Source organism: Macrobrachium rosenbergii, chromosome 19 (assembly GCF_040412425.1).
Source record: "Macrobrachium rosenbergii isolate ZJJX-2024 chromosome 19, ASM4041242v1, whole genome shotgun sequence".
Taxonomy (NCBI): Eukaryota; Metazoa; Arthropoda; class Malacostraca; order Decapoda; family Palaemonidae; genus Macrobrachium; species Macrobrachium rosenbergii.
In genome coordinates, this window is record NC_089759.1 from 29176657 (window position 1) to 29198978 (window position 22322).

General features: G+C 35.3%; 1 protein-coding gene across 29 annotated transcripts in view; it reads left to right on the plus strand.

The window, feature by feature from the left end:
- Positions 1 to 22322, plus strand: part of Ptpmeg (protein tyrosine phosphatase Meg) — a 445326-nt gene that overhangs the window by 308830 nt on the left and 114174 nt on the right. For all 29 annotated transcript variants that reach the window (XM_067121392.1, XM_067121403.1, XM_067121390.1 and 26 more), the window contains one exon: positions 19398 to 19566. In XM_067121392.1, the coding sequence (XP_066977493.1) occupies positions 19398 to 19566 (169 nt within the window). The remainder of the gene's footprint in view (positions 1 to 19397; positions 19567 to 22322) is intronic.

The following is a 22322-nucleotide window of genomic DNA, read 5'->3' on the forward strand; positions in this document are numbered from 1 at the left end:
AGTGCTTCATTGTTACTCCTTCCTTCCTGGATTTTGTCTTTATTTATACATTCATCACGTTCCATATGTCGTGATTCAGTTATACATATTTATATCAGTATATATATATATATATATATATATATATATATATATATATATATATATATATATATATGCATATACATATATAAAATGTATATTAAACATTGTCTGCCTGGACTGTGAAGCTTGAAGGCTTCATCTACATTATACTGGATGAAGCACTGACTGAGAATATGTCGTACTTGAACTATGGTTCCTCTCAGAAATTTTAACTAATGAAAGTTATTTTTTCTTTGCTTTACCGTCTTCAAGATTGATTTTTTTTAGTGAAGAGCTAATGATTCTAGGAAAATTTGTATCCAGTGAATCAGCGTTATTCAACCTAGGGTAAATAATACTGTATTTGCATATCATCTCCATTTTTTAATAACCTGCAATGGAATCGCAATGAACCTGGACCCGACATGGTTTGTTTCTCAGGAAAGTGTTCGGTGATCACTGTCAAGTTGAACATTTTCATCTCAATAACAAACTACAATATGCAAGTGCTACGACTTTATTGAGATTTTTTCTTTCACCGGTGGTGTTGAATTCCTTCATGGATGTTCTCAATATGCTGAGATCATCTTTCACGTAGAATTGCTGGAAATTGAGGTGTGTCTTGAATATGGCTTAGACAATAATTGTGGAATATATTTTGTTTGGTCTTTGGCATTTTTCTGTAAGCTTTATCAGAAAGTCCTTTTTCAATAGGTATCCCAATTATATCGTTATTCTCTGCTTTTTTTGCCGAGTATCTACATCGTGATTATGGTCTGGGACCTTGTTGCCACACTGCCTTATTACTACAGAACTGTGAAACAGTTTTTCCAATTTCTAGAGGTTGTAACGATGCTTTTAAGGTGTAATTGTATAAAGGTATAGATCCTTTATTGGTAGTGAAAAGTTCAAAGTTTGTGAATGAGAATGAGAGTTGGTTGTTCTTGTTTAGTTTATAATCCCTAGCTTAAGTAAGACCAAGACTCACTTTAGAAGATGGTATTACAGGAAAGTACTTATCCTCCTAGCATCATCAGTAATAACATCTTTCTTTAGGCCGTTTTTTATGGATTTTTGTTACCGTCCCCGCCAGCGTGTCTATTTTCTTGCTATTGCTATTAACTCTGATCCATTAAAACAATGGAAGAAGTCCCACCTGAATTAATGATGCTTCATACTCAGGCTGGTAGTGGTAATGGAGAGTCTCCTGTACTGAACCTGCCTCAGTTGCTTGGTAGATGGCTTTTTTTAATGTAAATGCCTATATCAGTCACTTATTACTGTATGCTAATTAATTTGGCTAAATTGTGATCACTGGAAAGGACAGCACAGTGAGCTAGACGTCGCAGGGACTTTGTAATTTCATCCAGTGTTACAGATGCAGCACGCTTTCTGACACGCACACACACACACACAAGAGTTAAGAAGCATTCCGTTTCCACTGAAGTAATATTGAAGTGCCTAGGTTGATGATGCTGTTTTGGACTAGTTAACTGCAGCTGAACATTATCACTATATTCCTTTCACCATTAAACTGCTGCTCACAATGGGATGTCCCCACAGAAAAAACAACGTAAGGTGTCTGCTACACGCATGTTAAAGTCTGAACTATTGATGAGTCCCATGCACAGAAAACCTCCACAGAGGTAGTCACTGCATTCACCTTAAAAGAAGGCTTATCAGCATTGTAGCTAAACCCTCATGCATTTGCATCATATATACTGGGTATTTTGGGTGCAAACTGATATTTTTGTCCATTTAGTAATTTTCACACTTGGAAGAGTGCCAAGGATAGTATTGTTTCATTTCCCAGCATTCCGTAGGAGTAGAAGAGTGGTTGCCGTTAATATCAATGGAAAGACTTGTCTGCCGTTTAGGGGTCCTTCCAATGTGTTCACAACCCTCTAAGAGCCTAAGCTAACAATGTCTCCGAACATGTTGCAGTAGTATCCCAAGCTGTTGGCGCTTCCCGAGGTAGCATTGCCCCATTCGCACTGCCACCAGAGGCCCAGTCAGTGACTGAATGCCTGACCTTACATAATGGAGTTTTCTGCATATGATCTTCCTGGATTTTGCAGTTATAGGATTCTCAGGGCAGTGATATATATATATATATATATATATATATATATATATATATATATATATATATATATATATATGTGTGTGTGTGTGTGTGTGTGTGTGTGTGTGTGTGTGTGTGTATGTATATACATATGTATATATGGATATATAATGTATATATATGTATGTGTACATATATATTATATAGATTATATGTGCAGTATATATATATATATATATATATATATATATATATATATATATATATATATATATATATATATATATATTTTTATTTTTCAGAAGCTAACCTCTCCCGCCCCCTATTCATGAAGCAAACACCTTATTGGAAAAAATATACATTTATATTTTTCATAGACTGACTCGTTATGTTGAGAAAAAGGTGGAGATGGGAGGATGTGTCGCCAGGTGTTGGAGAAGAACCTGTGATCTCTGCAGGGAGTTGGAATCTCATCCTATTCGTGAAAGAAAACGGGAATAGGAGGATATATATCAACTCTGAACTCGCGCCGCCACCGCTATTTATCACTTTCTTGTTATGTTTTTTGCTAGTTCTGAAATAGGTAGGCGAGGTGATGATGATGATGATGATGATGATGACTGTACTGTTTAGTAGCAATTATGGAAGCAACATCCCCCCGGGGGATTTCCTAATTGTCAGACCAATTTTTTCCTCCTGTCACAAAGATAACCTGCTCGTTGGTATGAGGAGAAGTGGAAGGGACGAAACAAGCAACTGAGAAACTCGCCTACTTGAAGGAAGAAAATGAGAATGAGTATTGGATGAAAACTCCATACTGCTACTTTCGAGTATTACTTGGGGCAAACCTTCCCATGGCTCCCCGCTCCCACGCTTGGCCTGGGATTGACCCTTGGGGGGAGTTCAAGGCGAGAGCCCCGGGGTTGAGATTCATTGCAGAGTTTCAAAGAACAGCCTCTCTCTACCCTTTCTCCTCCTTCTTCCCCCACCCGACTTTTCTCTGTCTCTCTAAGTGGTTAGCCGAGCTTATAGAGGAAGCACCTTTTTTTTTCTTTTTTTTTTGTATTTTCATGGATGATACCAATTACGAGGTCGGGTAATTTCGCGAGTCGAATCTTCACTAAATATGGGCATCGTTCAGGATTCATGTCTTTGTTGTACTCCGGACATCTCACCGTGATATTCTCTCTCTCTCTCTCTCTCTCTCTCTCTCTCTCTCTCTCTCTCTCTCTCTCTCTCTCTCTCAATGATCGTCTTCCTTTATAAATTGGAGAACAGGGTTGTGTTTTGTACAAGAATATATTTAACTAAAGAAAAAAATGTTGACTGATACGTGGTGGTAGAAGTTTGCAATATAAATGCCAGAGGGTCAGTACAAACATTTGTACTGTCCCCTAAGACAAAGAATGTTAATATCTGCCGCTATGTATCGGTCCTCTGGCGTGTACAGTACATATAAAGACAAAACCAGTCAGGATTTAAACCAAGAGTTTAATTTTCCCTGTGGTACATAGCGCGTACGCCCACATAAGCACACATATATATATATATATATATATATATATATATATATATATATATATATATATATATATATATATATATATATATATATAATTTATATATATATAAATGTATGTATGAAACGGTAATACTTGTGTATTTCTATGCGGCCGAGATGCTAGTAGTAATCTCAAACTGGCATCGCTTTTGGGCTCGAATCTTACCATAGGCGTTAGGGGTTCCTCATTTGTTGCCTAAACGAGGACATAGAGAAGTTAATAGTTAAGCGGTCAGCGGGGTTACTGCAAATACTTACTGACACGCACGCACATTAATCGTGTGTGTGTATATATATATATATATATATATATATATATATATATATATATATATATATATATATGTGTGTGTGTGTGTGTGTATATGTATATGTATATATATATATATTATATATATATAATATATATATATATATATATATATATATATATATATATATATATATATATATATATATATATATATATATATATATATATAGAAACAGCTCAGCTTCTTTTCCAGAAAAATCCATTAAGTCTTTGTTTACTTGAACGGAGAATTATTTACTTTTATGTTTGGGGTGGGAAGGGGTTGTTGCAGTGGATTGCGGCCAGATGGAGAAAAGTACTTGGCTCCCAACTTCATTCCTAAGAGGCTTTCTGAGAACCGGAATACTTAGCACACTTTGGCCATATGCCTTTTAAGGGATAAGATAAACAGGTGAAACTATATATATATATATATATATATATATATATATATATATATATATATATATATATATATATATATATATATATATATATATATTATATATATATATATATATATATATATATATATATATATATATATTTTTTTTTTTTTTTATTTACACACACACACACACCTATACAGTATATATAGGTATATATTAGTAAGGGTTACTGATTCATTTATCAAAATGTGTTGCTGGTGAGTTTGTAAATATTTTCGTAATATTGATTAAGGTTGGTGACCGAGATTAAGAATATTTTTAGCCTATTTTGTCATCAAAATATTAATAATTATCGAGAAATGAGCTGATTTCGTGTATGTCTTAAACGTTAAACTTTTTTTGGCAAATGATGAACATCTAATCTGAGGACTTAAAACTTTCCTCACCGATATACATGAACCATTTTTCAAAGTGTATTCGAAAGAGGAAATGTGTATAAATAAAAAGGTGTGTGGTGATATTAAAAGAATATAAGATTTATTTGTAATGCCGTAAACATTTGACTGAGTGTATAATTTGGTATACTTCAAATTCACCCTGGTAGCAAGCATGGCAACCCTTCAACCTACCCAGTATGATTTACTAGAAAATATGTCAATTCTAACGTAGTAGGAAGTTGACAGAGCAGCCGTTTTGTGCCAAGATGATTAGGGTAACTACTAGCCTTCCAGGGTTTTCAGAACGGCCTCTTGTGTTGCAAACTTCATCATTTTTATGTATGATTTTACGAATGTTTTACCAATGTATGTTTTGAAAGTGTATATGGAATATTCGTAGAAAGAGCGACTGCCTTTCACATGTCATCAGCGCTGAATGACCTGACAGGTTCCAGCGCTTGGTCTTTGGCCCATATTTTATATTCCATTCCACTCCATTCACATTTCATCCAAATTATTTACAACTAAAACATATTTCCAGCGTCGGTGATCACAGTCGTTGTGACGTCAAGTTTAACAAATCAGTCGGTTAATTAGCACGTAGAAAGTGATTTTCAAAGTAGTGTTAATATCTCCAGTGTTGGTGATACGAGGCAATTATTACCTGGCTTGAAAAGAAGTTTTAAGTTAACATTTTTCTTATACGTTTTAAGGTAGGGAAGATAGAGTGAGGACCACTATTGACAGATTGATTGTGAAATTTAGATGAATATCGACAAATTGACTGATTGATTGAATGTTTGTTCGTATATTGGGCGTGGCAGCGCCTGCGGTGGTCATGATGCCCCGTCTAATAGTCCAAGCGTGAGTGAAGCATTTTGATTTATTACTTGTTTATTGGTTTATAAATTTTGAAGATATAAGAGAAGAAGTTGTTTTCTCTTCATGATTGGTGAGAATTCGTGAAATTATTACAGTTTTAATATCCTCTGGTGTTAGGAGATGAGTTCGTTCTAACGATCGAGCAAGTGTGTGAATATTCTTTAATTTTGTCAAAGCAGGTGTATCTCGTATAATTTCACCGACAACATTCCGTTATCATAAATGCAAAGCTGGCGTATTTTGCTATAGTATTCCGCATAATTAATCATTGGTCTTTCGTCTTTAATACCATTACTACTTTGTGGAAGTACTTTTATGCAGTTTGAACAGCCCGACATTATTGTAGGAGGATGTTTTCGAACTGCACAGAATTTTTTTTAAAGGAAATGTTGGTTTTGACAGTTATGTACGTTGTTTGTGTAAGAAAACGTGAATCTGTGCTCGAGTGTTATCCATTAGTCAGAAACGAGAAGCAATAGGAATAGAACTTTTTGCATTAAGAAAAACGTAAGTTCTGACATCGGCTACAGTGATAGGGGATTGCAGTGCTCAAGTTGAAGAAGTGCTTCAACCAACTTTTCAATTATTGACGCCCTTTCAAGTAATGGAATAATTATATATACACCAACCTATAGTTATGGGAAGTTTTTCATCTTGGAAAATGGCTGGATTTACGTACATGTAATTTGAAATATTCATTTCTAACGAAACTTAGTATAGTTTTTTTATTGTCGCTTATATGTTATTTCAGTTTTTATTATAATTTGTTTTATTGTCCATGAATGAGTAAGTACTTTCATTCTTACGTGTGATGAATGGCTGTCTGTGTTTAGAGTATATAGTATTTAGTATATTTTGTTTTTGAGAGAACAATAAATTTGTTATTGCAGGATTGAAAGAAAGTGGGTTGGTAAGTTGATTGACTGTTCAGTTGTTGTAGACAATTTACCAAGGTACACACAATATATACATATATATATATATATATATATATATATATATATATATATATATATATATATATATATATATATATATATGTATGTATGTATGTGTGTGTGTTGCACACGTGTGTGTGTTGCATACCAATGTGTAAAAATTGACTGAGATAACGGAAAAGGAGTCCTACGTTCGGCCTTCGTACAGATTAAACGCTGCTTATTCAGAAGCTTTCTAATTACGAGAAGGAAGATGGATTTTCCATGATCGCTTTCCTGGAAAAAGAGAAGAAATCGCCTGTTTTTCCCCTCAAGGAAGTGACAGTGAGCAATCGCTGATAACTGTTAACTAACAATTGCGGTAACAAGCCATTTTCTCCCGAAGCCGAATTAATTCTCTTCGGAAATGGACCGTTTTGTGACAAACCATTAATGATGCCCCAAGGTTACTTGGGGATCAAGGAGGAGGTTGAAGGCGAGGAATACTATCTGTTTTGTGCGCCCGGCGCTTCTTTCTTGCCACTTGGGTCAACTGCTGATTTCGGATCATCAATCGTGAGGTTTCTTCGTTTTTGCCGTCTGTCATTTCCTCTTCGCTGTTTCCTCTCCTCGTTTTTCTTGTTCTCGGGCCAATTGGTAGAGTTTCTTTTGCTTCATGGTGTTTTGTTCCTAGACAGGTACTAGGCCCTTGCCTAGTATGTTTTGCCTCTCGGTTTCTTTGTTATTCGACTGTGGCTTTGTTCTGTACTTTCGCCCAGACCAAGGATCAGGACCAAGTGATCAGACTTGCGGCTCTTACTGCTCAGTAGGTTTCTGAGTACTGAAGCCTTGTCAGGTAATTAGCAGATTTTGGAGAAATTAATTTTCCAGGGAAGTATAATATATATAGAAGAGTAAGTAAAAGTCTTTAGAAGTAAATATGTTTCTGATAACAGGCTTCACAGCGAATAAATTCTGATTAGATGTCTTCGCGATGAGGGATGTTGGACATTAAAGACGATGAGTTTACAACTTTGCTAGGTATTCCTCTATATACCTAATGAACAAAATCACTATCGCAGTAATATTAGGATATATATACATATTTGTGTGTGGGCGGGCGCGTGCGAGCCGAATTTGTTCAAGGTTCGTGGTTCAATCCCAGACGACCCCAACGAATCGACCCATCTGTTAATGGGTATCCAGCGTCATTTGGGGTCAGGAAAGGGAAATAAGGCCAGTATCCTCATATCTAGGGGCAGGTTGAGACCCGAAACGCTTTACCTCTCTGGCGCCACTGCTTGAAAAGGGAAAACGTCGTTTTATAGTATGTATATATATATATATATATATATATATATATATATATATATATATATATATATATATATATATATATATATATATATATATATATAAATGTATATATTTGTACTATATATATTATATATATATAATTATATATATACATATTTATACGTTTATTTATTATGTGTGTTATATATATATATATATATATATATATATATATATATATATATATATATATATATATATATATATATATATATATATATATATATATACAAGTAGGCTATATATATGTGTGTGTGCAGAGCGTAACATTATCGTGAGTCATCTTTCCTTCCTTTAACGCAGTCAGTTTTCGAAGCCAAGACACTGGGAAAGAGGAGAGCTGCACAAAGGATATAAAAGGCGTACTACCAAAGTTGTGGTTTTGTAATGGTCGCTTAGACTGTGTCTAGTTCTCGTAAAGGATGTCTTTACCTACGTGCCAACGTAGTCATTATCACCGAGCAGAGGAAACCGCCTGCCAAGTGTCTGAAGGAAGTGTTGGGAAATTATTTTCTTATTATATGATAAACTTTAACAGGGTTAAGCGGAATTGCTTTGGAAAAATGGTTAAGAATAAAAAAAATAACATTTTACTTTAGAATTACTGCCAAAGACAGAATCTTTTACTCATCCTTCCAGCCCCCCCCCCCGTTTTTCTTCCCTCGCACACACTTTTTTATCCCCAACCTGAATGGGCTTTGTGCAGAAGATTAATCAACACATATCTTGTACATCTGCACAAGTTTAACCAGTAAATTAGACCCTATTATTTCAAAGAGATCGTTCTGTTTTGTTCTAAAGGATATTGAGGACAGTTGTGAAGTTAGGTACAGTTCCAGTCCCATTGCTTCCCTTGCGAACAGTAATTTTGGAATCACGGACATGATGTTTGCTCGTAAATGCTGGGTGGCACACCACCTCTTGTAACTCTAACCTGTAGTTTTGGATATAGGTAATAGAAGTGCGTGCTGTGAGGTCGTAGGAAATCAGCGCAATAGGTTTTTGTTGTCAGTCAATGACTGCAGGATTTATTTTGTTGCTTTCTGCAATGATCCAAATATGTAAGCTTTGAGAGTCGTGGGGGAAATGAATCAGTTTTTTTCGTTTGTAATGTAATAGTTCCTTGTTATTAGGATCACATAAGTGGAAGTGTAATTAATTTTACTCAGTATATGCTTACCAGATAACCCACAATCAATCAATCAGTGTACACTTATACTGTTTGTGTCTAGTGTTTTCTTTCAGTTTTACTTTTTCCACATGGCATTACTTGATCTCTCTGACGAGATTTATGAAAAGTTGGGTAAGGAAAAACTACGCAGTGTATATCGACCTCGGGAAAGTATGATATAGATACGACATTGCGAATGTTGACCATGTGTGGTATTGAATTTCGTCCAAGGATTGCGCTGCATTTGAAGCAAGTGAACCTTGCGTGAGGATATGTAGAGAGGAGAGTGGCTGGTTTTGGGTAAAAGTTGATTTCAGACAAGAGTGTGTTGTTTGTGCGGTTCTTACTATTAGAAATTTTATTGCTTTGGTGTTGACAAAAAATCAGGTTAGTAACAGGAAATGTGGGTGCAAGTTTGTGGGTCAGGAGAAGGCACTGTGAGAGGAATGTAAATGGTTGGAGTTTGGGTGAGATAACATTCATTGGTGATACCATAGTGAAATTGGAAGCGAAAGTGAATGAGCTTGTGAATACTGGCAAGAGTAAGATCATGAGGGCTAATTGAAACCAGGAATTATAGGTCTCGAAGAATGAAAGTGTTTAACTGTGGGATATCTGGAGGTATTAGATACCTAAAGTAATAGGATGAGTGAACAGGCAAATTACAGAATAGGTGATGCTAGGAGGTTGGTGAGAGCTCTGCAAACTCTTTTGGAGAATAAGCTAAAGGAGACTATAAAGAAGAAAAAGGTGAGATTTGTAAAGGAACGGTGACATCAACTATTTACGAATGAATGAAGAGGTGTAAAAATTTTGAATTTAATTTAATGTAATGTCTCTTGAGGAAGAAATGATAAAATGCTTATTATATATATATATATATATATATATATATATATATATATATATATATATATATATATATATATATATATATATATATATATATATATATATATATATATATATATATATATATATATATATATATAATTGGCACTTTTACGCACGTTACATTTGCATACTTAAAGATATTGTGCCGCACATATCACTAAATATCGAACTCACTTTATCTTTTGGAATAACGCAACCGATGGAATTTTGAGTGACAAGTGTATCCTCCCCGACCAGGATTCGAGCCTGTGCCTTTGATGATAAATTTATATATATATATATATATATATATATATATATATATATATATATATATATATATATATATATATATATATATATATATATATATATATATATATATATATATATATATATATATATATATATATTTTTTTTTTTTTTTATAGAAGGTTGGCTCCAGAGTATGTTCACCTTTTCTTAGCTATTCATTAGAAGTAATGCGTGTTTTCAGGAAACGGATCTCAATCCTTTAACACCTACCACCCCCACCCGAGCAGTAATTATTTTTCTTATCCGAGTTCGGGCGTTTTTCCTCCTGGGTCCTGAACGGGAATCCGTTCCGTGACATTTCAGTGCCCTATACACTGGCTTGGAGTAACAAGAGCGAATTTACGAGTTGATTAAGGAACACATATTATTTATGTGTGTTGCATGCGCATGATACATGATCGTTTTGTCACGCTAGGAACCTGGAGAGAGAGAGAGAGAGAGAGAGAGAGAGAGAGAGAGAGAGTGCTGTCATTTCCTTATACGAAAAGCTGTACTGGTTACGTTAATAATTGGGCGTGGATTTACAGCCCCAAGAGCTGTTATTATCTGATCACGCTGGAAAAGTCAGTTCAGATTTCTCTCTCTCTCTCTCTCTCTCTCTCTCTCTCTCTCTCTCTCTCTCTCTCTCTCTCTCTCTCTCGATTTAGATGTAATCCATGGAGTCTGTTATGCATTCTCTTCTTTTCATTGTATCAGTTATCATGATTATTCACTACAAAATGTGAGCATTCTACGTGTACATATTGCTGCATGATGTACTGAGTGCTAACGAGGTTTGTATATCGAAAGGATGCGTGCGTGTATTTTTTTATCCTAACGACAAAATTCTGAAAGGGGTTTCTTTTGCCGTGTCCGTCGGTTTCTTGTGTTGTTTTGTTGATGTTGATGATCAGTCATTCTGAAATTCACGGTCTGAAGCGCCAATTTTTATATATCATCATACTGCATTTACAATAAGGTGCGCAAGCTGTAATTGAACGGGTTTTTTTATTATCATGTCTTGGAGTTCAAAATTATGACAAACTAGGATACATGAATGCCGGTACTACTACTACTACTAGTAGTAGTAGTTATTATGTAACTAAAAGACTTTAGCTCATACAAAGGGGTGACTCGAGAGAAAAACAGAATACTTATTAACACTATTACTATTAACTGCTGAATCATTAATAAGCCACCTGTGCTGAAAAAGTTCTATATTAGCTGTTTCACATACTGTTGTTATTATTATTATTATTATTATTATTATTATTATTATTATTATTATTATTATTATTATTATTATTCCCTAACCCTCAGTTTGGTAAGGGCTAGATAAAACCAAAATCGAATATTACCCTTATTTATTCCCCTCTCTCTCTCTCTCTCTCTCTCTCTCTCTCTCTCTCTCTCTCTCTCTCTCTCTCTCTCTCTCTCTCTCTCTAGTAATGCTTCGCTTTCGTGATACCGGTATCACACATTTTTCTCTGCAAGCGATTCACGTCACGTTACAAGCGCAAAGCTGCGCAGTTAGTACTCGACACTAAACCATATTAACGATGCATAACAACATAAGAGAGTTTAATAGTTTAACTTAGGTGCATTGCGTTCCATTTGTTTAAGAGAGCTTTCATCATTAGTAATGGTAAGCAAACACTTGCTTGTTATCATTCTGTGGTGCCTCATTACTCGTTGTATTCCTGTATTGCATTTTATATGCATATCGTTAATCATACGAAATGGACAGTTGATCGATTTTATTGTTCTTAGCGTAATGACCTAGTAGTTTTCTTTTTTGTCTTACATATTATTATTATTATTATTATTATTATTATTATTATTATTATTATTATTATCATTGTTGTTGTTTTTTGTTGTTTTTATTATTATTGGTCTGCTTCCGCCTCGAATTTTCTTGGGTGTATTATTATTATTATTATTATTATTATTATTATTATTATTATTATTATATTATTATTATTATTATTATTATTATTATTATTATTATTATTATTATTATATTGGTCAGTTTCCGCCTCGGGGGATCTACCTTGTAAAGCCCGCAGGCGTTCGAATTTTCTTGGTTCATTATTATTATTATTATTATTATTGTTGTTATTATTATTATTATTATTATTTATTATTATTATTATTATTATTATTATTATTATTATTATTATAACCCATGTTAACAAATCCTTTTGAGTCACATTTCTCATACATAAAATGGTGAAATCTTGAACAATGCACAGTTCAAGAACCTAACAGGTCGTAGGGAAGAGACAAAAGGTAGCAAGTAATGCAGCTGGGGCTGAATTAGAGACTCCGCTCAAACCCATTAGTATCGTTACTATAGTGTGCTTTGCGTGAGGCACAAGGTGGGTGGAACTCCTTTCGTTGGTCAAAAAGTATAGCTAATATTTAGAGGAGATTCCTGAACTAAGGCTTCATTTATTATCGATTGGTTTTTGTGAAGTTAGCGGGTTGGAAGAGAATGAATCAAGTCGCCTTTTGCAAAAGAGAAGACAAGAATGGCATGCAATAAACTATTGCATGCCATTCTTGCAGTAAACATTTCATTAGACAATGTCTAAATCGTGTGCTTGTTTCTTATTTATTTATTTTTGTTTTCGGTGCCGCAAGGAAGGAAATTTAACAACAAAAACATTCTAAAGATTGTGGAAGAAAAATAGTCCCTGTTCATGCCTCCTCCCACCTTGTCTGTCAGTATATACTCATACACACACACATATATATATACACATATCGGGCTAGACCAGAAAGGAGGTATTTAATCTGATAACTGATTTACCCTAGTTTTATCCTTTCCTGATGGGCATTTCTACAATTTCCATAGCTTTTTCTCCTTCTGGGATATCTGCATTTCTTAATTTACCTGTCCTCTTTCTTTTATGAGTTTTCTTGTCCCCCAGCCTCCTTAATTATATGGTAGTTTATTGTGGAATTTTGGTGGTGTGAGAATTTGACAAATCTGCTCAAAAACACATACGATACTGAAGAAAGTTATAGAAGGAACCTGTAAACTGACAAATAAATGATTTGATGTCAGTGGATGGTTGATTACATAAAGGTTACATTCGTGAAACGTAAGTCCACAAGCGTACGGTAATGTTAATAGTTTGAAATCCATTGACTTAGAAAAGTATAAGGTAAGTGTCGTATACACACACACACACACACACACACACACACACACACACACATATATATATATATATATATATATATATATATATATATATATATATAGAGAGAGAGAGAGAGAGAGAGAGAGAGAGAGAGAGAGAGAGAGAGAGAGAGAGAGAGAGAAAGGTCCTAGGTTTACCACGAGTGATACTTTGGAACCTTAAAAATCTAAGTAACATTAGACTCGGTAGTCGAACAGCAGTTGCGCAAATAAGCATCAGTAGGAGTAAGTTTTAACAGAGCCTTTTCCATAGGTTCATGTATCAGGTCCAAACGTAAAACAAAAAAAAAAATGCAGATATTGTTTGTGGGAGAAATACGAAACACTCTGTCACTTCAAATATGTATGGTAATGCCGGAAGCATCAAAATCCAGGCTGTTCTCGTTATTAAAATCAAGATGTAGTACGGTACTCTCTGCTGGACAAAGAGAACGGACTGCTGTTACAGAGAAAGGATTTGGGTCTTATATTGGAAAGAGTGATAGCCATTGCAGCGCTTCGCAAAAAGAGATCGTCTCTCCTCAGTAAGGGAAAGCACATGGAGTGACTGAATGGCAAAATGCCGTCAGCACTTTCGTACGGCCACTTCTATTTATCATGCCAGCATAAACAACTTTCATGTGTATTATATAGTGACAAAGCATATCTTTGTAACAGTATTTCCAAGCATTTTATTTACAGCTTCTTATCCAAGCGTATCATCATCTTTGCTTTAACGACTCATCATCATCATCATCATCATCATCATCACATGTCTGCCTGGTTATGTTGCTGTCACCTTGTTTTCTCCTGGAAGAATTCGTCATCCTCGCTCCCGACATTTTGATTTTGCTATTTTTATATTTTCTCGTTTTCTGGATTTTGCTCTTTTATCTAAAGTTTCATTATGTCAGTCTTTGAAAGTATTGGAGTAACTTGAGCAGATTGCGTGTCGTTTTGATTGTTTGTCTGATGGTGTTGTTTGATTTCTTGTTTGGTGGTGTTGTTTTGATTACTCGTCTGAGGGTGGTGTTTTAAATGATTGACATTTTGAAGTAAGGGATTGGTATTTACTCAAGATAGGTTACCGAAACCTTGTGTAATTGCTTCGTGTCGTCATTTTTAGTAAATAATGTATCTTATTTTGCGAAGATGTTTTGACGCTGTTTTTGTTCATTTGTTTATTGCACAAAATGTCTTACTCTGACCCACTTACTGATCTTTTCACGAATCAAATGGTGAATCATTTTAGTTTTGATGTGGTTTATTATTCAGTGAGAAATTCAGCTGTTTCTTTTCGGTATATAAAATAATTTCTTCAGTGTTGTTGAACTAAAGTTTAGTAATTATGTTTAGAATAATCGACTTGATGATGTGGCGAATGAAATATTGAGACTTGATCTTTTACAGAAAACTAAATTCTTCAGATTCTCTCTCGTGGGTGTCAGCACCAAGACATTTCTATTCTGGGTTCATTGAATTTATATGAAAGCCCCCTACCCCCCTTTTTTTAACTGGGTTTAATATGCCTTCAATTGGTCCATTCATAACGTCCTTTGACCTGGAGTCATTCCTTTGAACTGGTACCGCGTTTAGTGTGGGTTTGAGAGAAGTAATGGATTGTAAAATATGCGAATGTTATGATGCAGCTTTCTCTTCATAATACATATGAAAAACAGGTTGTTCCTTTAGGCCAGCATGGAAATGACTTTTAAGTCCTTTAGTGCCCTTGATTACTTGTTAATTTTGGATAATCATGAGGTATATGCATTGCCAATGTGGTAAGAGATGTAGTAATTATCAGCCACTTAACTATAATCGGCGAATGTTGTGAGGATTAAAGAATTAATAAAGAATAAAAACTTCTCTCTCTCTCTCTCTCTCTCTCTCTCTCTCTCTCTCTCTCTCTCTCTCTCTCTCTCTCTCTCTCTCTCTAACAAAGTGCGCAGATTTACAATTTATTTCTTTGCTCTGCAAGTCATTCTTATGTAATATTTGCATCATTGTTACCTTTTCTGTACATTGAACTGAGTTGATATGCCGTCGAAATATATATTGTCACATATCAACGGCGAATGTGAAAGTAGAGTATTTCAAAGTGACTGGTCAAATTCTTGTGAAGATATGGGAAATGTTAACACCATGGAGGGGTAGGGGTGAGAATTACCTCGATGAGGTTCTGCCTTCTTTTTGTAAATATGATATTCTGATATATATTTGGACGGAGTATTGATGATTTTTCAACTAACAACATAATTCATTACTCGGGTCAAAAGAAGTACACAGGTTTTGAAGGAACGCGCCTGTGACTTTACGTCATCTTAGGGATCGAACTCGGTTCTACTCGGCTGTGAGCCGGATGAGGTATGACTTGCGTCATAGTATGTATATAGAGATGGGGTTCCTTGCATATATGGATTCGGTCAGATGCAGATCAACTGTGGCTTTGGACTTGAGTTACATGAACAGACCTGGATTAAGTTGCGTCAGAGTTGCAGGACTGACTAGTAATATCCCATACCGTTGCTTTAGGAAGGCTATAAGAGTTTTGTCAGTTTTTTCCGTTGTTAATGCTTCACTTGCTGCAAGGAGATAATTTTTTGGTTTACTGTATGCACAGTATATCTCTCTCTCTCTCTCTCTCTCTCTCTCTCTCTCTCTCTCTCTCTCTCTCTCTCTCTCTCTCTCTCTCTCTCTCTCTATATATATATATATATATATATATATATATATATATATATATATATATATATATATATATATATATATATATATATATATATATATATATATACTGTATATATATGTGTGTGTGTAATCTAATCTTCTGAAATATGTTTATCAAGTTCATAGAATTATTGGATAATTCCACATAAATAAATGCTCTTGTTGAATAGTAATAGCACATTATAATAATGATAAAAAGTTGTGTATTCAAATGATGAAGCATGGGAATCGTAGCCGGTTTGTGACAGTATAAGTGAGAACAACGGTAACCCGTGCATAGCATTATAGCGGAATCGAGGGACAAATGAGAATTCTAAATTGTAAGTAGATTTGGAATTGTGCTTCGTGCGTATAGGAGACTTCATAATAGTTTTCTAGTCTGTAATTTTCCTGTTATAAACTACAGGGGTGGTTCCTCAATTCCTTTCATTTTAGTAAGTCTTAAAATCACTGATCAAATTTGTAATTTGTCCAACAAATGACATCCATACTCATTATATGGTGCTAATTTATAAAAAAAAAAAAAAAAAAATGTCAGTGTCCACACCGACAGTGTACATTGACGTTATCAGTTTGATTTGCCCAATTTTTATGGTCGTTGGATACTATACCGTTATTGCCTTCACGGTTAAACTATATTGACTCATTATTGTGAAATTGCCTTTATTCCCCTTTTAGAGAGTAATAGTTTTGGGACTTTTCAGTCCCCAGGAATAGACATAAATTTACATAGTAGTTTGCAAATAATGAAACATTTGCTAATGGTGAAAGCTGCCAAAATGATACAATATTGGGAAATTAGGCTGCTATGAAAAGCTAAATTTTTTTTCGAGTGAATTTTTGATGGCTTTGAGTAGATATAATGAAATCGGTGTATTGTTGTAGCTCTCTTTGGTAAGTGCTGTACCCGTGTTCATGACCAGCGGCAACAAATAGCAACACAGGTACTCCAATCAGTCAAGCAAAACGGTCAAAAGGAAGGGGAAGGGAATTTGTTTGTTCCCAGTTACCCATTGTGCAATGTTGAAGCTGTAGTTGTTAAAGTATGAAAGTATCATCGACCGTTCTGATGTTTTTCTTCTTTGTTGCAATATGTATGCATATCTGTCTATCTATCTATCTAAATGTGTGTGTATATATATATATATATATATATATATATATATATATATATATATATATATATATATATATATATATATATATATATATATATATATATATATATATATATATATTACTGCCATATTTCTCTCTCTCTCTCTCTCTCTCTCTCTCTCTCTCTCTCTCTCTCTCTCTCTCTCTCTCTCTCTCATATATTGATAAAACTCTTCAACACAGCATTTTCACTGCACATATGAACGTTTGCCGTCGTCAGTACTGGAATTTATCAAAATAATGTTTTAATAATGTGTTTTACCCATCCACCCTCCGGTAGTGATAATCACTAGGAAATTGTTATTGTTAAGTGCGGATGCCATATATGGGAAAAGATCAAGTGTGGTCTCTCATAGTATTTGTGATGCTACTAAGTTAAGTTTACATATTGTATTTACGATAGACATACTGTATTTCCGTTGTGGATATTATCGGGTTCTATTTTCGTTGTCGTAGCCTCAGTGTTTTCTTTGTTTTTCTATCATTACATTTGTATCGGAGGCATATTCCATGTGTTGGATATTCTGTTTTAACATTACATTATGAACAGGGCTATGTACTCTCTCAATATTTAGATTGGAAACTTTTTAGATTTTGCTTAGTTATAGTAACATTAAGAGTCCACGTTTTCTTCAGGAGGAAGGTTTATTCGTTTTCTTTGTATTCTTGTAGGGCTTACTCAAATATTTTGGACATTGTTGCCCCTGGATTATGTTCTAGCATTCGTTTTCCTTTCATTTTTAATTATTAGTGTGAAAAGCCGTTTGGTATGAAATAATACAGATTTACACTGTATTTAAATACAATTTTTGATTATCGAAATTATGTAAAAGTTTTTGAAATAAGTTTCCGAACCAACACCGTAGGATAAACACATTCCAAAAATATTTAGAATTGAAACATTACTCATGGTTCAATGAAACACACACACACACACACACACACACACACACACACACACACACACACACACCAGCGGCCCAGAGAAATGAAAATAAAATCTAAAGACAAATATTTAGTAAGCGTTAAAATAGTGCTGTGAGAAAAGTTAGCTTAATGCAGAAATCAATTCGTTTGAGACATTTACGCTAAATTAATGGTTTTGAGGTAATAGATGATTTGTTGCTTAAAGTGTTTGGAAAACAAGTACAGGCAACCAGTTTTACAGATTTCTTTTACTTTTTTACCAGTTTATTTTGATTTTGCTTCTCGGATTTTATCCTACAACACTTGAATGTTGCATAAGCAGTACTCGCTTCCTCTTGGACCTTATTTTGGTTTTTGATCCCTTAGCATCTGTACTTCGGAAAATTATATGATAATTAGACATGCAAATCCTAGTAATTACAGCATATGGCGTTTTGTCATTCATTATGTAAATGAGTGAAAGATTCATAAATGTCACAATGTTCATGTATGTTTTTAAATCATGCATGTTCATCACTCGGGTTTGTCAGTAATCGACATTGAGCAACGTTGACAGTATTTTAGGTAAATATATAGATAGGTAAAGGTGGTCTTTGCATTTAACTAGACCATATTGACTTGAGGGTGTCCATAAAACTCACTTGTAAACAAAGGCAGCATTACCGAATCCATACGGAGGTTACACACAGTCATACTTGCAAAGCTGTCCTGAATGAACGCAACTGCTTGTATGTGTGAACGTGTTGATGAAAAACTGTCTCCTTTGGGTACACCAGCGCTTGTTGGTATACTTGTTTCTTGTGTAGAAATTATGTAAACAATATCAGACTCTATTTTGCCCGTGACGTAACGGGAAAAGAATGCTCTCACATTATTTACAAAATTAAATGAAAATATCTTACGGGTACTTTCGTATCATGGTATGCATTGTTCGAGTTTCTCTTGGCGCTAAGAAAACTAAACACGAATTATTACCTTGAATGTTTGCAGAAGAAAATGGTTTCCTGTGAACGAATAATAAACTCTCAAGACTGTATTATTAATTTTATATTATTTGTTGTACTGTAATGATATCTAACAAAGGAAATTTCTTTCCAGTGAGAACGGCTACTCTGAACGGGAGGATGGTGAACGGGGCGTGTGCTCCGAGGACGGCATTGGCCTTGGGAGGTCGGTCGGTGGCCCGCCGCCAGCGCCTCCGTCAACCTCTTCGTCCGCGTCATCGGTGGAGAGTGACGTCGGGGCATCGCCTTCCCCTGACCACCAGGTAAGGAAAGAGAATCCGAAAAAAAAAAGAAGTTAAGCGGTATCTGGAAGTTGGGTGTGGATGTAGTACATAATCACTGGGGTGTGCACATCGTTGGACCTTGGGGTAATGCTTGGAAGCTTTTCATTTCCGCCTTTTTTATTGTTCAATTTAAATGTTTCGATCTTCTCTGTCGTGGTATAAATTGTCTGGATTTAATCTGATGGATTCTTCTGTTAAAGAACAATTCTCTTCCCATGTAAAGCTTTCACGTATTTGTTCTGTTGCTAGATCTACGGTAACAATGGTTGATGAAGGTGGTTCTGGTGAAGTGCTTCATAAAACGACCTTAGATGTGCAAAGTTAAAATACCAATTTATCCCTTTGAAGGGTCATATTATCACTGAGTTTCTTCTATTTGTGTCTGAGTTTTATGAAGTGTTGATTAATCTTTATTTATCAGAGGCTTTGCAATATGTTTTAGGTGTGAAATTTTGTTTGTCAGTAATGCTCTTTTATAATGTTAACGGTTTTAAGATCTACCCATTGACTCGAGAAATGATGGCCTTACAAAGTCATTGTGTTCATTGATAATGTCATAATGACAAGTGGTAAACTCACTTAGCTCTGGCTAACATAGTGTTCTGAGTAAGGAAGCAAAATAGGAGCCAGTTGAATTTATGGGGTATTTGATCAAAAATTTTTATTTTATCGTAGTTTCCTCGTGTTTTGAGCACTCGGTTAGGTGGGAGCTTTAAACACAGTATTAAGTTAGGAAATGTTAAACGGAATTTAGGAATTCAGGCAAAACGATGAAGGAATATGAGTTATTATTGCCTGATATTTAGGGTTAGATAGTACGTTGAGTGGGAAGTATAATTCTTCCCTCAGCCCCATCCTTGGGGACATCTCTCTGCATCCAGTCGTGGCATGTATCGTATGGTATCATGAGCATAGCTTATAACGCCATGGAGGCGGTAGCTGTCAGCCCCCACTGGTCTTGTAATTACTGAAGCGCAGATGGTAGCATTATCTTCAAGGTAATTGAAAAAAAATCGAAAGTCTCCTGGGAAAGTTAATGGAAGAATCTGTCCTATACTAGGATTGAAGAAGCATGGATAGCCTTATTACCGTCTCTGAACAGCAGTTAATCACTGTCTTTGCTGCAGAGTTGTTACATGCTGCTACATTTGGAGAGTACACACCACAAACTGGACAGAGTTCGTCAGGATCTAAAAAAATTTATCGAGAAATACGTACTAAAGGTAGTGAATTAAGTTCATGGGTCATTTTGCAACCTGAAGATGCAAGAGAAATTCGAAAGTTGTATGATTACAGTAAATCCCCTCAGCAGTTTTATAACGACGGAAGCTAGGAGTAAGACGAGGCTGTGTGAAGATATATCAAAATAGGGGTGCAAGTTTGTGAATTGTGGACCACTGATTATTAATCATCCAAGGCAGCGCCCTTTTGTAACGAAAGATTTATGAACTTCCCGGTCGGAGGCTAGGGATAACACCAGCTATTTATTATCAGGTCATTTGCTAGAGAGAACTCTCTCTGTTAAGCATAACTAGACTCCTTCGTCCCAGAATGCCTTAGTTTATCATTTCATTCGAGATCATAAGGTGACCACCACTCTCAGAGTTTGCAGACAACAGGGAAAGAATCTACCAGTAGAATACTAACGAAGGGTACCCATAGCAGAGGAAGTTTTTACTGAAACCAGAAAATCAATGTGTAGAGCAATTGTCAATTGAAAAATCACCACTAGTAAACGTTGTTGAACGAGGAAAGAGGTCATTTTTTAACAAGCAAAAGAAAAATACGTGATAATTAATCTATAACTGGCTCTATTTGTGTCTATATATAATATATATGTGTGTTTGTGTGTGTGTGTGTGTGTGTGTGTTTTTATTAATATATATATATATATATATATATATATATATATATATATATATATAATATATATATATATATATTCTTATTTATGTTTCCATAAATAGGTGAATGAATAAGTAACATGCAGAAACATCCCATTCGTAATTCCTTTGAAGGATGTAGGTCAGTCACTTACGTAGGAGTAGGGACTGTGAAATTGAAGGGAGCTTAAGACTAGGAGGAAAGGAAGTATGGATTTTCATTTTACTGCCTCCCCGTAGGATGGAAGCATATCCCTAATCCGGGTCCTTTTGTGTAGGAGGTCGAGGTGCTGAGAGAGAGAGAGAGAGAGAGAGGGGGAGAGTTAGTGGGCGATGGGTAAGTAATGGATGGTTGTATGGGGGCGATGGAAAGTGCGGAGGTGGCTTGCCTATAAGACTGTTGGCTCTCTCTCTCTCTCTCTCTCTCTCTCTCTCTCTCTCTCTCTCTCTCTCTCTCTCTCTCTCTCAGATGAGATTTTGGAAGCGGAAGCGCACAAACGGGTAGGTTTCCAGAATGGGAAAGAGAGAGAGAGAGAGAGAGAGAGAGAGAGAGAGAGAGAGAGAGAGAACGTTGAGATCGATTTTGTCCTGCGTACTTGTAGGGGGATCGAAGCACCATGGGTGGGAAGGTCTTCGCCATATGTGATATGCTGTCAAGATTCCTTTAGTATCTCCTTTACTTGTCATGTAATCGAAGTCCTTGCTCGTAAGTATTAGAAAAATGGGGGTTTTTGTTTGCGTCAACATGCCGAATGAACGCCCAGCTGTTTATTGCATGTATAAGGCAAGTATTTTTCTAACTAAAGGTATTAATGAACCAACCTACGGTCTGATTTTCAGGATTTTCTTCAT